Source organism: Tachysurus fulvidraco, chromosome 7, assembly GCF_022655615.1.
Source record: "Tachysurus fulvidraco isolate hzauxx_2018 chromosome 7, HZAU_PFXX_2.0, whole genome shotgun sequence".
NCBI lineage: Eukaryota > Metazoa > Chordata > Actinopteri > Siluriformes > Bagridae > Tachysurus > Tachysurus fulvidraco.
Genome location: NC_062524.1, coordinates 16574555 through 16592054, shown reverse-complemented (window position 1 = coordinate 16592054; position 17500 = coordinate 16574555). Strand labels below are relative to the sequence as shown.

The window sequence follows — 17500 nt, the reverse complement described above, 5'->3', positions numbered from 1 at the left end:
TGTGTGTGTGTGTGTGTGTGTGTGTGTGTGTGTGTGTGTGGCATCTGGCAGTACTTCAGGTGCATTGGGGATCTACCCATAGATGGCATTTTAATGTACATGTTCACACACGGCGTCTCCGCTGGATAGAGATGTTTGTGTAAGACGTGTCAGTGGTGTCCAATCCCCCTGCCCTGATACATCTGTCAACACTCAGCTCCTTCCATCTGTGCCGTGTGTGTGTGTGTGTGTGTGTGTGTGGGTGTGTGTGTGGGTGTGTTTGTGTGTGTGGGTGTGTGCTAGCTGTAGTGGAATGTAAATAATAAAATTGCTAGCTTTAGTGAGGAAGAAAAAAAACACACAAACACTCATTCTTACTTTCATCTCTTTTTCTCTTGCTGGCGTCAGCTGCCGAACTGATTCCCAGGATACCACTGATGGAGTAAGAGGAGCCTGCGGCATCGCTGGTTACCGCGGAGACCTGGGTCACTGCCACCGTGGAGACTGAAAGGTCAAGAAAGGTCACAATCTGATATTGACCCATAGATATGTGTATATATATACTGACCATCTTCGGTATAATCTCACACACACACACACACACACACACTCTCTCACACACTCACATACACACATGCACTTTCACACACATCTCGCACGCATACCCTCTCTCATACATACACACACTCTTTCTCTCTCTCTCGCTCTCTCTCATACACACACACAGAAATATACACAAACTTTTACACACACAATCTCGCACGCATTCCCTCTCTCATACACACTCTTTCTCTCTCTCTTTCTTTCTCACACACACAGACACACACACACACACACACACACACAACTTTCAAAGCTATGATACATGATTGTGAATCCTGACACCTGCTAGCACTAGTGCTGTTTTAACTCTAAACGTTTTAGCTTGTGATGAACCACCATCATTTTGTCAGTTGTTGTTTTTCACTGTTTGCTTCTCTCGACCTTTTCGACCCTGTCTGTTTTTTTCTAGCAAAAAAAAAAAAAACACACAACAAGCTGTCAGCGTGTACGGCCGGCAGATAAAACGACTCTGGCACACAAACAGCCTTATATCCGACTCGCTCCTTCCTGTCAGCCCTCCATGCTCCCTCTCCCAGCCTTATCTCATTTCCTGTCAGCTGACGTTCAACTTGAGTGACAGGACGGTGGCCCGCGGGGACACTAAAGGTGCGAAGACGTCTCTAATCCAGACTCCCAGGCGGAGTAGCAAAAAAGTAGCAAAACAAATTGCTCGGCGAACAGATAAAAGACCCTCTTCACCACCCTTCATGCTGGTTTGCTAACGGCAAGGAGAGCATAATGAATGCACATCCCCGCATTTTCATCTCGATTTATCATTTCAATTATCGGCTTTTCTCATTCTCTCATTCGGGGTATTTTCTTTCGTGGAGACGCAGCACAATCGCTCTGTATTCAAAATCCCTAAATTTCAATTTTCCATCTGAGTGTGAGAAGGTTTTATCATCGGGATCTGAAGTCGGGGGCACCGACGAAAATTAATTTCGATTAAGCGGTGATGTGAGATTATGAAGATTGCTGACAGAGATTTGAGTAGATCAGGAAACACGCTGCTACCACAGGAGATGATGAATGGAGTCACTGCCTCGTGGCTCATCTCGCAGTGTTTGGGTCTCATCTCCTGACATTTTTCCACTCTCATCGTTCCAAAAAGAAAAAACTGTTAGCTATTTATTATAGCGATTTTTATTGGTTGCTGTATTTTTGTGGTATGTTGTTTTTGGAATTTCACTCTGATGATTTTTGTGGTAGTTTTGGCCACCAGCATAGTGACATAAACAATATCATGCCCAAACTTTATCCATGACTGTCCTCAAACAACAACAAACAACCCTCAGCCAATCAGGGGTTATAACAATCTGATGTGATGGTGTAACTCCATCTATTTGGAATTTGTATTGTTAGTCAGTTCCGAAGTTTTTGGGCTAAAGAACTTGGTTACTTTATTTATTTGTACAGGGTGGGGGAGGGGAGACACGATTATCGTAGAGATGCTAGAAAGTATCGTAAAGTGAACAAAGAGGTGTGTTGGTCTTACCTAAATTATGCGCAGAGACGCTTCCTGATTGGCCAGGCTGCTGCTGGACTTTAGTGCGAATGATCCTGCAGTAAACAGTAGACAAAGAGGAAACAGACATCATGTGTGTGTGTGTATGTGTGTGTGTGTGTGTGTGCGTGTGTGTGTGTGTGTGTGTGTGTGTGTGTGTGTGTGTGTGTGTGTGTGTGTGTGTGTGTGTGTGTATGTGTGTGTGTGTGTGTGTGTGTGTGTGTGTGTGTGTGTGTGTGTGTGTGTGTGTGTGTGTGTGAAGTGGCTGACAAGGCAGCACAGCCTCGCACTTCCTGCATGATTGCTCAAGCAAAGCACAAGCCTCCTTTTTTCTCTCTTTTTTCCTTTTTTCCCCTCCCTCCCTCTTTCTCTCTCTGTCGCTTTCTCTCTCTTCTTCTCTGTCATCGTACACATGGTGTTGAACCTGGACTCATGAATATGTGTGTGGCTCGCTGTCTTATCTCATCCCCCTCTTTTTCTGCCTTTTTCCCTTTCTCTACTTCTTCTTCTTTGGTGTTGTTTTTTTACACAAAGCAACCAAACTTTTTTGGTACCAGAAATACTGTACCATGTTCCCAGGAGCTCCTATTGGATGATGTGTGACCAATGAGAGCTAACAGTACTTGTGGATTGCTGATTGGTTGACAAGTGACATCATATAAACAACAACAATCACCAGATTAAAACAAACAAACAGACACAACTCCTTAGAAATAACTTGTTCAATCCGGTTTGGGCCGGTTCTTGTGTTTGATGGTGCGGTGAAGAAACAGCAATCATTGTGCGATATTGTTTTCTGTTTGTAGACTTCCTGTGAGCAACCTTCTGTTTACTGACCTGTTGATTGAGCTGACGCTGGGCACGCTGTCATTGTCGCACACTCTCTCTGCCAATAGTCGATCTCGTATCTCCCAGGCAAACATGGTGGGGTTTTGGCGTTTGTAATCGGCGATTTTGTCGACGACTTTGGGTGTAGCAACCTTTGGTTTGGATCCTCCGATCACGCCTGGCCTGATGCTCCCTGTCTCGTAGTACCTGCCAATCAAAACGCAACCTGTCAGTAATTTGATGGTAATGATACAGGCGCAGTGATGCAATGCAAACTTTTAGTCATTTTCTCCTGACCAGAGAAGAACTGGTGTTTTAGGAATGAAACCAGACACAAAAATCTCTTTAAAGGAGAGTGTGAGGAGTATGAGCAGTGTGAGGAGTGTGAGGGGTGTGAGGGCTGTGAGGAGTGTGAGGTGTGTGAGGAGTGTGAGGTGTGTGAGGAGTGTGAGGAGTGTAAGGTGTGAGAAGTGTGAGGGCTGTGAGTGGTGTAAGGAGTGCGAGGAGTGTGAGGAGTGTGAGGCGTGTGAGGGCTGTGAGGACTGTGAGGAGTGTGAGGAGTGTGAGAAGTGTGAGGAGTGTGAGGAGTGTGAGGTGTGTGAGAAGTGTAAGGAGTGTGAGGGCCGTGAGGAGTGTGAGGTGTGTGAGGAGTGTGAGGTGTGTGAGGAGTGTGAGGAGTGTGAGGGCTGTGAGAAGTGTGAGGAGTGTGAGGGCTGTGAGAAGTGTGAGGAGTGTGAGGTGTGTGAGGAGTGTGAGAAGTGTGAGGAGTGTGAGGGCTGTGAGAAGTGTGAGGAGTATGAGGGCTGTGAGAAGTGTGAGGAGTGTGAGGGCTGTGAGAAGTGTGAGGAGTGTGAGGGCTGTGAGAAGTGTGAGGAGTGTGAGGGCTGTGAGGAGTGTGAGGGCTGTGAGAAGTGTGAGGAGTGTGAGGGCTGTGAGAAGTGTGAGGAGTGTGAGAAGTGTGAGGGCTGTGAGAAGTGTGAGGAGTGTGAGAAGTGTGAGGGCTGTGATTAGTGTGAGGAGTGTGAGGGCTGTGAGAAGTGTGAGGAGTGTGAGGGCTGTGAGGAGTGTGAGGAGTGCGAGGGCTGTGAGAAGTGTGAGGAGTGTGAGGGCTGTGAGAAGTGTGAGGAGTGTGAGAAGTGTGAGGGCTGTGAGAAGTGTGAGGAGTGTGAGAAGTGTGAGGGCTGTGAGAAGTGTGAGGAGTGTGAGGAGTGTGAGGAGTGTGAGGAGTGTGAGAAGTGTGAGGGCTGTGAGGAGTGTGAGGAGTGTGAGAAGTGTGAGGGCTGTGAGAAGTGTGAGAAGTGTGAGGGCTGTGAGGAGTGTGAGGAGTGTGAGAAGTGTGAGGGCTGTGAGGAGTGTGAGGAGTGTGAGAAGTGTGAGGGCTGTGAGGAGTGTGAGGAGTGTGAGAAGTGTGAGGGCTGTGAGAAGTGTGAGAAGTGTGAGGGCTGTGAGAAGTGTGAGGAGTGTGAGGAGTGTGAGGGCTGTGAGAAGTGTGAGGAGTGTGAGGGCTATGAGAAGTGTGAGGAGTGTGAGAAGTGTGAGGGCTGTGAGAAGTGTGAGGAGTGTGAGAAGTGTGAGGGCTGTGAGAAGTGTGAGAAGTGTGAGGGCTGTGAGAAGTGTGAGGAGTGTGAGAAGTGTGATGGCTGTGAGGAGTGTGAGGGCTGTGAGGAGTGTGAGGGCTGTGAGGAGTGTGAGGAGTGTGAGGGCTGTGAGGAGTGTGAGGGCTGTGAGGAGTGTGAGGAGTGTGAGGGCTGTGAGGAGTGTGAGGGCTGTGAGGAGTGTGAGGAGTGTGAGGGCTGTGAGGAGTGTGAGGGCTGTGAGGAGTGTGAGGGCTGTGAGGAGTGTGAGGGCTGTGAGGAGTGTGAGGAGTGTGAGGGCTGTGAGGAGTGTGAGGGCTGTGAGGAGTGTGAGGGCTGTGAGGGCTGTGAGGAGTGTGAGGGCTGTGAGGAGTGTGAGGGCTGTGAGGGCTGTGAGGAGTGTGAGGAGTGTGAGGGCTGTGAGGAGTGTGAGGGCTGTGAGGAGTGTGAGGAGTGTGAGGGCTGTGAGAAGTGTGAGAAGTGTGAGGGCTGTGAGAAGTGTGAGGAGTGTGAGAAGTGTGAGGGCTGTGAGGAGTGTGAGGAGTGTGAGGGCTGTGAGGAGTGTGAGGGCTGTGAGAAGTGTGAGGAGTGTGAGAAGTGTGATGGCTGTGAGGAGTGTGAGGGCTGTGAGGAGTGTGAGGGCTGTGAGGAGTGTGAGGGCTGTGAGGAGTGTGAGGGCTGTGAGGAGTGTGAGGAGTGTGAGGGCTGTGAGGAGTGTGAGGGCTGTGAGGAGTGTGAGGAGTGTGAGGGCTGTGAGGAGTGTGAGGGCTGTGAGGAGTGTGAGGGCTGTGAGGAGTGTGAGGGCTGTGAGGAGTGTGAGGAGTGTGAGGGCTGTGAGGAGTGTGAGGAGTGTGAGGGCTGTGAGGGCTGTGAGGAGTGTGAGGAGTGTGAGGAGTGTGAGGGCTGTGAGGAGTGTGAGGAGTGTGAGGGCTGTGAGGAGGTGGTGAGGGCTGTGAGGGCTGTGAGGAGTGTGAGGGCTGTGAGGAGTGTGAGGGCTGTGAGGAGTGTGAGGGCGTGTGAGGGCTGTGAGGAGTGTGAGGGCTGTGAGGGAGTGGTGAGGAGTGTGAGGGTGTGAGGAGTGTGAGGGCTGTGAGAGTGTGAGGAGTGTGAGGGGCTGTGAGGGAGTGTGAGGGCTGTGAGGAGTGTGAGGAGTGTGAGGGCTGTGAGGGCTGTGAGGAGTATGAGGGCTGTGAGGGCTGTGAGGGCTGTGAGGAGTGTGAGGAGTGTGAGGGCTGTGAGGAGTGTGAGGAGTGTGAGGGCTGTGAGGAGTGTGAGGGCTGTGAGGAGTGTGAGGGCTGTGAGGGCTGTGAGGAGTGTGAGGGCTGTGAGGAGTGTGAGGAGTGTGAGGGCTGTGAGGAGTGTGAGGTGTGTGAGGGCTGTGAGGTGTGTGAGGTGTGTGAGGGCTGTGAGGAGTGTGAGGGCTGTGAGGAGTGTGAGGAGTGTGAGGGCTGTGAGGAGTGTGAGGGCTGTGAGGGCTGTGAGGAGTGTGAGGGCTGTGAGGAGTGTGAGGGCTGTGAGGAGTGTGAGGGCTGTGAGGGCTGTGAGGAGTGTGAGGGCTGTGAGGAGTGTGAGGAGTGTGAGAAGTGTGAGGGCTGTGAGGAGTGTGAGAAGTGTGAGGGCTGTGAGGGCTGTGAGGAGTGTGAGGAGTGTGAGGGCTGTGAGGGCTGTGAGGAGTGTGAGGGCTGTGAGGGCTGTGAGGAGTGTGAGGGCTGTGAGGGCTGTGAGGAGTGTGAGGGCTGTGAGGAGTGTGAGGGCTGTGAGGTGTGTGAGGAGTGTGAGGGCTGTGAGGAGTGTGAGGAGTGTGAGGGCTGTGAGGAGTGTGAGGGCTGTGAGGAGTGTGAGGGCTGTGAGGAGTGTGAGGGCTGTGAGGGCTGTGAGGAGTGTGAGGGCTGTGAGGAGTGTGAGGGCTGTGAGGGCTGTGAGGAGTGTGAGGAGTGTGAGGGCTGTGAGGAGTGTGAGGGCTGTGAGGGCTGTGAGGAGTGTGAGGAGTGTGAGGGCTGTGAGGAGTGTGAGGAGTGTGAGGGCTGTGAGGAGTGTGCTAAATAAACATTTCAGTTCTCTCCACAACAACACGTACAGATAGAAAACAGACAGAACTAACTCAAGCATGTTAACTAGCTTTTTAGCAATGTTCTGTAACATTAGCTTTATTGTTGGACAAGCCACGAACATCAGTTAGCATGCAATTGGACATTTTTCTAACACTTGCTTTGATCATGAATAGCATCTAATGACAGAAGAATCTTTGGTTTGGCATTTAAGGTTAGCGTGCTAATTTTAAGGATATTTGCAGAAGTTTGCTAGTTAGCAATAGTTTACTCTCCCATTTTATCACACATATTAGCTAGCCAAAATTTTATGATGTTTCTGGGTGTTATTTAATGTTATGCAAAATGCTTGTGGTGTTCTTGTTGTTTCTCTGATAGCTCAGAGGTGAACAAACATGGTTAACTTTGGGGATATTTTATGATACAAGCTTATTATTGGGAGGATTTGAGCTGTTATATTATCATATTGCATTTAGCATCCTGGCTAATCACGCTCTGCTGTGGTAAAGGAAACTGCTGAAATGACATTTATTCAGTGTTATAAATATATTTTCCATACCATGTTAAACAGGCATTGCTATCGACCCCCCAACTCTCACACAGACACACACAGACACACACACACACCCTCTGAACACAAAGCTCTGCCGCCTTTCTGCCTGCAGTATATACAGAAAACAGCAAAGCTTATTACACGTTTGTGAAAATCCCACTATTAACGAGAAGGCATGGATATTCATCCACCTTATTTATTTTAGCGTGCTAGTCTCGGTCCACGCGCTATTAAACGCAGGGGCTTTCTTGTTGTTTGCCCGTTAGCCAGAGAGCAGGGAGGAAATTAACACACGTACACGGGGCCTAGCGTAACGCATGACTGAGCTGGACCGTGGGCTCCAGGGGGGTCGGAGAGAGAGAGAACAATGGGAAACACATTTTTTGATATTGCTAAAGGCTCTAGCGTTAATCCCACACCTTCATCTATTCAAATTCTCTCTCTCTCTCTCTCTCTCTCTCTCTCTCTCTCTCTCTCTCTTGCACTCTCTCTCAGTCTTTCATGTCTTTTTCTTAATTCTTTCTTCTTCCTATTCTTTATAAATCATTTTATTCTAAATCTCTCTCTTCCTAAACCCCTCTCTCTCTCTCTGTCCTTCAACCTCCACGGCAGATGTATGCCACCGGTTTCATTCGGATGCAAATGTACAATGTGATGAATCTTTTCTTTTTGTGACAGAGAGGAAGAGAGAGAGAAAAAGCTTTGACCTGCTCCAATTCGGGACGAGGGAATTTTTTTTTTTTTTCAAAACTCAGTCACACAAAAGCAGGAACTGCTGACTCAGCTTTGCTGCCGCTTGGTGTTCGTTCAGAAAAATGTTCCTTCGCCGCACCGGTTAACGAGCAGCGCTAATGGAATGTTCAGAACATTGGCTTGTTTTCCTTGCTCTAATGCTGCACTCAATGCTAGCTTACTGCCAACAAACAAAAACTCAATTCATTTCTCTTTCACCAAAATTAGAGCCTTCTTTGAGAATATGTTTGCTGAGTAAAACTATGTAACTTTTTAATTAGTCATTGAAGTTGACCGCTTGAAGCACGGCGCTTTGCAGTGACGACCGATAACACGAGCGCTAATCCTTCACAATGAAGCAGAGAAAGCACTAAATTTAGCCAGAAATATAATATAACTTGCCGAGCTTACAGTAGATCATAACACATGGTCAATCTGAAAGCTGACAGACTTGCTAGCAGAACTTTTACCACAAGCAACCCGCCCAATTCATTTCACCTCTTGAGTCTACATTTAACCTAAACTTTTGGTTTAAATAAACACATTCTATATGTGATTATAGCACACAAATGATAATTATACATTAGTAAATGCTTCATAAGTCATGAATAAGGCATGATAACGGCTCACCTGCCCAGGATCTTGCTGACGCAGCCATGGCTGACTCGAAGCTGGCGGGAAATGTCGCACGGCCTTACACCTTGGTGAGCCAACTCCACGATCCTCTGCCTCACCACGTCAGGTAACGGCCTCCCGTTCACAAAGACCCCACCAAGCTGGTTCACCCCTCCGTGCCCTGGAAAGTACCCCAGCATGGTTAATTTAACAGAATTCAAATGCAAAATGACTGTTTTGTTTCCTTAGCAGTTTTGACCCATGTTTTAAGTCCCAGTGACTTTGACCGAGGCTCCTGGGCAAAAGAGGTGTGGCTATTTCAGCTGCTGTTTCTGAAGGTCTCATCTTTGATCTCCACTCACACCTTGGTGAGGTCTGCATCCTACATGTCAAAGTTTGAACTTGTACGTTCTTGTCTTTCCTTCAGACACAAGCAACGCCCCTAGAGGCCAACTTGTAAAATACCACCTGACCTTCTAAATCTAGGTCTGTAATCACACGCCACTGTTGAATGAAGATGCCTTAGTGTTACATTGACAGTATTCCTGCAGCTGACCTTAATCTTTCTGTCACAGAGCTAAATTTTCTGAATAAGCATTATTACACAGCTGATGTGTGCTTTTGTGGTTGGATGCAGTTGTCGAGGCATCAAATGTCAAGCTGTTTTTGTGGGGGGTTTTTACACAGCCCACATTGTTCTCCATTAAGATGAAGATTATGGGATTATGAGAAGCTGCCAAACATAAACAGTTAGCTAGCCTAATGAAAATATTTTTAAAAAATATCCAAGATTACTGTGGTAAGGGATCGTCAAAAATATCTAAACTGCTTGCTAGTTAGTTTGGTAATTCTTTTCTGTTGCTCTATAAATGTGTTATCAAGGTGTTAACGAAGCTAATGTTATAATTAAGTGTCTCTTTTTCCAGTAGCTGAACATCAACACCGTAACTTTAATAGGGTGCTTTTGTGAGGATGACAACTACAGGGTGACGAGTCTTTGGAGAATTATTTTTTCACATGTTAAAGAGGCCGCTGTAACAAATGTCCATGTTTGACAGCAGTGTCTTTCCTCGCTGTGTTTGATTGAGTGTTTAGATGCAATGTGGAGCTCGTACCATGAAAGGAAGGCATCATATTATCAGTGTGTATGCTGTTACATTTACTTCAGTGTATATAAGTGTGTGTGTGTGTGTGTGTGTGTGTGTGTGTGTGTGTGTGTGTGTGTGTGTGTGTGTGTGTGTGTGTGTGTGTGTGTGTGTGTGTTAAATATTGCCATGCTAATCCAGTTACTCTGTCATATTAACATACTGATTGCTTCAGAACAGAAACCGCTCCCTGAAACACACACACACACACACACACACACACACACACACACACACACACACACACACACACACTACACAAAGATACACACAGGGAGTGTGCCGTGTGTGCTAATCCAGCCTACGAGCGTGATAGTTAAACACACCGCTTCAGGTTATATCAAAACCAAACCTGCTTCTCTAATGTCCCAATACAAAACGCATCAATTCACAGACAGTAATGTGTCACTGTCCATCCATTCATCCACCTCTCTCTCTCTCTCTCTCTCTCTCTCTCTCTCTCTCTCTCTGTCTCTCTCTCTCTCTCTTTCTCTCACTCTCTCTACCCTTCTCTATTTCTTTATCTCTGGATGCAGCTTTTCTCCTTGTTCCTCTGTCACTACCTGATGATCTGTCCAGCCGATTGTTGATATTTCAGCTGATCTGATGCAGAATGTAAAGGAATCCTTTACATTTTTTCTGTTATTGCACGAAAAGCAAAGCTCACTTATTGTTCTGGTGTTAACTGTTTTTACACATCTTAGCTGATAACTCACGCCATGTGCCATTTCTGCTCACTGACCAAATCTCTGACCGACTCTGACTCATTCACTGACTGCCTCACTGACTGAATCATTGACTGCCTCACTAACTGACATACTCAATGACTGAGTCACTGACTGACCCACTGACAGACTCAGTTATAAACTAACTGACTGACACACGGACTTAATTACTCACTGAATAACTCACCATTTGATCCCCGACTGACTCACTGCCTGAATCATTTAAAGGCACGCTGACTGACTCAGTCATTGAATCACTGACTGTGTTCATCAGTAAGAGCTGTATTTCCTTACAGAAAGCATCACTGTGTCAGTGCTAACGAGTTTCTTAATTTAAAAAACAACACATTTCTGAATCGTCCACTGTATAAGTCCCAGTGAATTAGTTGTTCCTATAGAAACGATAATTATTAGATTGACTGTGGTTTAAACATCACAGATGGGGTTCATGCAGTACAGTAGCCTTTGATTTTTTTTTTTTTACGATATCCAAACATTGTTTATGAATAAATCTTAGCATTTTAACCCAGTAATCTAACAGTCAATGCAATAAAATTAGACAAGAATGCTAATAGAGTTACATTGGAGCTGACTAACATGTTTCCCAAACAGTATTCTGTTTCTGCATTGTGTTTTTTTTTACATTTTCAGGGAAAGGCAAACCTACATAAAGGACATAAGCCCCATAAGGACCACTTAGTTTTCACATGACGTTTCCTTTTGTGGAGTTTAACAAAAAAAAAATTAATTTTTGTTATGAAGCAGACACGAGAACAGGACTTGACCTGTTACCTGACATCATCTTAGTCTGAAAATATATTTCCCTGAACCTGAAAAGCATTTAGGGAGCAAACGTACGGACATGACAGTTCTGTGTATAAGGTTTGTTCATTGTTACAGCTGAAAGTGTATCAGTGCTGTCTGTAAAGGTGCAAATTGGCCTTCACTTGCAGCAAACACATCTGAAATACACTGATGATAATGTGTGTGTGTGTGTGCATATGTGCGTGTTTAAGGTCATCGAGGCTACGTGTGGGATGGAATGAAACCAACTTCTCCGATGTGATCTATATCCTTCTCTCGCTTTTATTTTCCCTGCTGAGCCCCACTCGGCTGATAAATCGAAGTCATGATTGATTTCAGCGCCGCTTCCGCCCTGAAAGCTTGAGAAGCGGCCTGAAGACCTTCGTGCTCCTCCATCCAGAAAATAAAAGCGCGATTAGCGACGCGCTCCCATTACGCTCCTTTATCTGGCCAAAGCAGTTTAAACAGGCCCAAATGAAAACTGCCAAGTGAACCGCCACCTCGTTTAAAAATGCGGACAACAAACACAGAGAATGGTTTTGTGAGTGGTGTGTGTGTGTGTGTGTGTGTGTGTGTGTGTGTGTGTGTGTGTGTGTGTGTGTGTGTGTGTGTGTGTGTGTGTGTGTGTGTGTGTGTGTGTGGAGGTTGGGGGTGTGCAATTTCTCTCATTAGCATGTTTGCAGAGTCTTTTAAAAAGTCTAGTGGCATTCAAAATATAGTGCAATGTTCTGGATGTTCATAGCCATAGTCCAGAGCACGGATACACGGTGACAAAATGATATACACCAGAAGGTACTAAAAAATATGTAGTAGGGCAAGTCTGTCCATTCAGGACAAACACCAGATTCTGTAATGTGAGGTCGCTCATTCACAAGATTAAAGCTTTCACATAAGGCAACAGACCAAAACTGCTGCATCGACGACCATTGGGTTGTCAACTGGTGGACCATATTCTGGTGGACGCAGTATTTCAGTGGTCTGAACCAAAGACAACCACAAGGGTGGCACTGTGGTGTAGTAGGTAGTGTTCTGAGCTTACAGCTCCATGTTCAAGTGGAGTTGGGATTCCTTCAGGTTCTCCAGTTTCTTTCCACTGTCCAAAAACATATTGGTAGGTGGAACGGCTAAGCTAAAGCTTAAGCTTAATAGGTGCAAATTCTCCCAACCTTATAGGATAAGCTCTGGAACCACCTTATCCCTGATCATGCTAAAATACTTACAAATGGAATAAATGAATTACCTGAAATAAATACTGTAGCAGAGCCTTGAATGTGGCACTGACTACAGATTTGCACCATAGATTCTCGTAGATTTCAGTTCGTTTAAGTTTCATGACAAATAGACTAAGAAATAATCAGTAATAACAGGAAGTTCCAGTGCAAAAATTAAAAGAATGTCAAGGTTCCATTCTGTCATGTTAGAGGTTTATCCAGAAGTTTCTAATGAAGGAGTTTTATGTTTCATGCTTGGAAATAGTGGCTTATCCTTCTACAATGCTAAAGTGCTACATAATATGACGTCATTGCCTTTGGGTGCATGGTTTATTCTACATCACTACCAGTCTATAGCAGACTAGCATGCTCCTTTGAACTAAAGGTTTTACAGATTTTATCCAATGACGTCTTTCCTTCAAATGAGAAATGCAATTCGCTGAATAAATAAATGAATGAATAAATGCACTCATATTGTAGCATGCAAAAAAAGCCATATCTGCATGTTTGCCCTAGATCATGTCTTTTTATTATTATTATTATTATTATTATTATTATTATTATTATTATTATTATTATTATTTAATGGATTTGATGTGATATATCTACTTAAAACCCTGGTTCTAAGTAAAAGATCTTTTGCATCATTTAGCCCGGGTTCCATTTTTAATCTTTAATAAATGACTATAAAACATATTAAAGATGCACAAACTCAACACGTTACAAAATAAAACTTTGTCCTTATTTCCTCAGTAGATTCACTTCAAATCCAAACAGGTGCTTTAACTGTAATAATAATAATAATAATAATAATAATAATAATAATAATAATAATAATAATCTCTAACTGCACATGCACATGTGTGTGTGTGTGTGTGTGTGTGTGTGTGTGTGTGTGTGTGTGTGTGTGTGTGTGTGTGTGTGTGTGTGTGTGTGTGTGTGTTTGTGTGTAATCTCTTTCTGGTTGTGTGTCAGAAAAGGAAACGCGATTCGTTCCGGCGCTGAAATGCGTAAAATGCAGCGCTTCCTTTACCACGCCGCGAGATGTGTGTGTGTGTGTGTGTGTGTGTGTGTGTGTGTGTGTGTGTGTGTGTGTGTGTGTGTGTGTGTGTGTGTGTGTGTGTGTGTGTGTGTGTGTGTGTGTGTGTAAGAAAATGAGAGAGAAAGAGAGAGCGAGTGAGGACGAATAATATAATAATAATAATAATAATAATAATAATAATGATGATGATGATGATGATGATGATGATGATATTTCAATAGAGTATTTTGTTAGTCAGATCATGATAAAGAAAGGAGTGTTTTCCAGGTCACGATTAAGTGAACAAATTCATCTCTTTAAACTGTACATCAACCTGCTTGATGTTTGCACGTCGCAAATAAAACTAATAGGATACTAATATTGTTTGAATTATATTACCGAAAAAAAGTGGTTTTTTTTGTTTGTTTGCTTGTTTTTCTTTTTGTCGTTTTTGTTTTGTGTTTTTCTGGATTAAAATGTCTAATTCACCGTTTAATTTGAGCTCTCCGGGGCTGGAGGGATCCTTACTGTGTTCATCCGTATCCAGCTGGCCTAATATTATTACTCAAAATAAATATAAACTCTGGTGATAATTCAACCATGTCATAGTTCATTTAACACTGAAGAAGCTCATTATAGGAACTTCCATGTCGCTGTATGTAAAAAAAAAAACTGTTATACTGCTTCACATTTTCACACCTCAACCCACCTCAACTACATGAAACAAAATCTGTCAGCTGATAAACAAAAAAATGTAAAACTATAGAGATAAAACATCAGTCTTAAAAGTCTTATTCAGTCTTATGCAGTCTTATTAAGTTTTATTCAGTCATATTAAGTCTTATTCAGTCTTATTAAGTCTTATCTTTTTTCCCGCCACCAAGAAATGTATCATTTTAATGTAAGTGTAATACGAACATGAAATCAAACATTAATTTTCATTTGATAGAACAATCCAACAAAACCCTTGATTTCCTTTAAAAAAAATTTTTTTTAATGTCAAGACATTTAGTGATTTTCTTTCTTCAGAGCCAAGTTCAGACCAATTGCCCATAATTTCAAGACTGATGAATTTATTTAACCAAACAGACACAACACAAATTACACACTCAATACTCCTACATACAATAAAGATACCTTAACTCTATTTGTGTCCCTTGTTTTCAAACAAGAGAGAAGGTTTTATACCAGGAACCATTTCAAAAATTACTGAAGGTCCATCATTAAGATAAACCACATAAGCTTTCCTATAAAAAAAACACTCTTAGTAAAGGACAAAAACATGTTCCCTTATTCGTAATAATTCGTACCATCTCATAGAAAGGAAAATGGTTTGGTAGCTTGATGTGTTAAAGTGCACCAACTTTACAGATTTGAGCTCCTTTCAGTCTCAGTCTGTGTGAAATTGAGTTTTAAACACAGGTTTAAAAACAAGTCGCGTCCTAAATACAACAGCTTTGGATACATAGAGAGCAGAACACAACCCTGTAGGACGCTCCAGAGCCGTCTGTCATCTCATGTAATGAATGCAAATAAGAATACACGAGGGATTTTTTTGTGAATTGCTATTAACATAATTATTATTTCTATTATTACTATTATTAATTCGACTTACTGTGCATCGCGGCGAACGGGTCGTGCTTGCAGTGAATCTCCATAGGTCAGGGGTCACGGCCACTTTCAGGCGTGTTAAAAAAAAACTTGAACGACGTGATGTTTAGATTTTTATTTTTTCTTCTTTTTCCTTTCTTCCTTTTTTTTAGCAGTATTTTTATACGTTTCAGTCCATTCGGTCGATTCTCCAACAGTTTCAATTAAAAGAAAAACTAAAAAAAAAAACTTAAAGCAGGCCAAGGAGGTAAAGAAGAAAGTGGTTCTTTATCTCTCTCATAAAAAAGAATAAGAAAAAATATATATATACTGTATATAACCGCTTGTAGAATTTGATCAAAAAAATCTTCTAAAATGCATATGCAGGGTTTGTGTTTGTACCATAAACCTTCAGGAGGAAACAATCCGAACAAGAAGCTTGCATGCACTTGTCAAGAAAAATAGAACGCAGCCATAATGCTGTTGAATTAAGGAAATTGTTCCCACGTTGTAAAATCCGCTTATCCGGTTTTTTTTTTTTGTTTGTTTGTTTGTTTGTTTTTTGTTATTGTTTTGTTTTTGTTTTTTCAAAAAAAAAAAAAAAACTTCAGGAAAGGTGCATTTCTTCGTAACCTTCGTTAGTCCTGTCTTGATTTCTTGATGTCCTGAACCCCAAGCGTCCCATTAGATTTAGTTGTAAAAGCCGCTCTCTGTAACTCCGACAGCGCGAGCGTCTGCACCTGACGACCTAAACGGCGCATCTTACATATATAAACGCGCCATGGCACGAATCCGCGTTCCGGTGTCTTGTCCAGCACAGAAAAAAAGGGAAAAAAAAAGGATCAAATACGTATTATTTCTGATTTTGCGGTTTAGATCCGCTTCAGTAAAATAGTACAGACTCTCCTCAGGCTGGTGTAGTTTTGTTCTCAGCACGTGAAGGAATTCTATTTATTACTATTATTAATATTATTATTATATAAAATCCGTTCGTTTGAAAGAGCCGCCGGTGTGTGAGAGTGTGTGAGAGTGTGTGAGTGTGTGTTGGCAGCGCGAGCTCCCGCGCGGTGCGTTCCAGAACCCACTCTCGTGTGGACAGCGCCGTGGACTAGGAGCCCCGAATCTACCGCTTCGCTCTGCAGATCACAGAGCACACCAGCCAATCACAGCACAGAACCTCTGCTTTCACTTCAGCCAATCACAAGGCGAGCTCACAATCGGACGACGCTGATTGCCTGATTTAGGGAGCGCTCGCTGTACCCGAAAAAATTTTTAACATTGGTCGAGTTTTTCATTCTGTCTTTCATAATGATTTACTATGTTTTTCTTTGTTTTTTTTTGTTTAAAAAACGCTTTTCAAGCCGATTAATCATTTGCGTAATTAATTAACTGATTAATTAATTAATCAGTTAATTAATTGACGTATTGATTGATTAAGCAATGTTGAGTTTTAAATAACGTTTTTATACATAGACTATATATTATATTATATACTCTAGCTGAAGGCTACATAATATAAATCAGACGTATAACTGAATATTATTAATATTTATAATTAGATTTCGTTTTCGTGAATTATTTAGTAAACTACAAAAGCACGAATGGATAACGGAATAAATAAATAAATGATTAATTAATAAATAAACTATAGGCCAGTTGTTAAGAGCCCTAGTTTAAAAGTAATTCATTAAAATATAAATTGTGCCATTTTAACTGATGCAGGTTAATGGTGTTTAAGCATTTCTTATACTTGATATAATCATAAAAATAAAAAATAGGTTAAAGGCATTTAGGTTTAAAACGTTCATCTGTCATGATGTTATTATATTAAGGTGAAATCTACCTCTGAAATGCTTCCTAATAAATAAATAAAGACTGAATGTAAAAAATCTAAATCTCCATTTAACTTATTGATATTCTTATGCTGCTCTTTGGAAATTTTCTTTAAACGTTTTCTTCGAAAATCGGGAGAAAACGAATCATGGAGGGAAAAAGTTATCGTGTCCTACATCTATACTGTAAACATTTTTACAGGCTTTAACACCAGTGCATTTACATAGTTATATCGTTTAGATCATTTTATATTTATTGATAATAGATAGATATATTATTGTTTTCTCTGTAGTTCGCGCACTTCGTTCTGCTCGCCAGGGGGCGCGCCTATGGGGTCCAAAAGGGTACGTGAGCTCTCCATCTCCAAATGACCTACAGTGTGACTCAGAATTTATTGTACCGTCCTTAAAAAATTACAGTTGTATTTTAAAAATCATTATTTATATATATTTAAAAAACGGCTGAGTTAAAAAGGCAAAAATTGCCGAAACCGACTTTTTTTTTACTTTCCTTACTAGTTCTCATCAAACTCTGACCTGATATTTGTTCGTTCCTTTTACCTCAAGTGTGTAAATCTTACAAAAACTCATTAGCATGTTAACTAGGAAACTGTTTTTAAAAAATCCCCATAGAAGTGTTGCCTGTAAAACCTTTAAATATTCTCGTGAGGAATCGAAAAACAACTTTTATTATTTTACTTATTTATTATTTTGAAAAAAGCGAACTGCCTGCAAT

The 17500-nt window shown here is 42.8% G+C and overlaps 1 protein-coding gene across 3 annotated transcripts in view; it reads right to left on the bottom strand.

Annotated features, from left to right (window-relative positions):
* pax5 (paired box 5) overlaps positions 1-17500 on the bottom strand; it is a 42303-nt gene that overhangs the window by 21371 nt on the left and 3432 nt on the right. For 2 of the 3 annotated variants that reach the window (XM_047816004.1, XM_047816003.1), the window contains exons 2-5: positions 8452-8617; positions 2924-3121; positions 2078-2142; positions 358-483 (exon numbers count right to left, since the gene is read on the bottom strand). In XM_047816004.1, coding sequence (XP_047671960.1) covers positions 358-483; positions 2078-2142; positions 2924-3121; positions 8452-8617 — 555 coding nt within the window. Of the gene's footprint in view, positions 1-357; positions 484-2077; positions 2143-2923; positions 3122-8451; positions 8618-14957; positions 16032-17500 lie in introns of those variants that run through there. The other variant, XM_027134929.2, reaches the window with a different exon arrangement.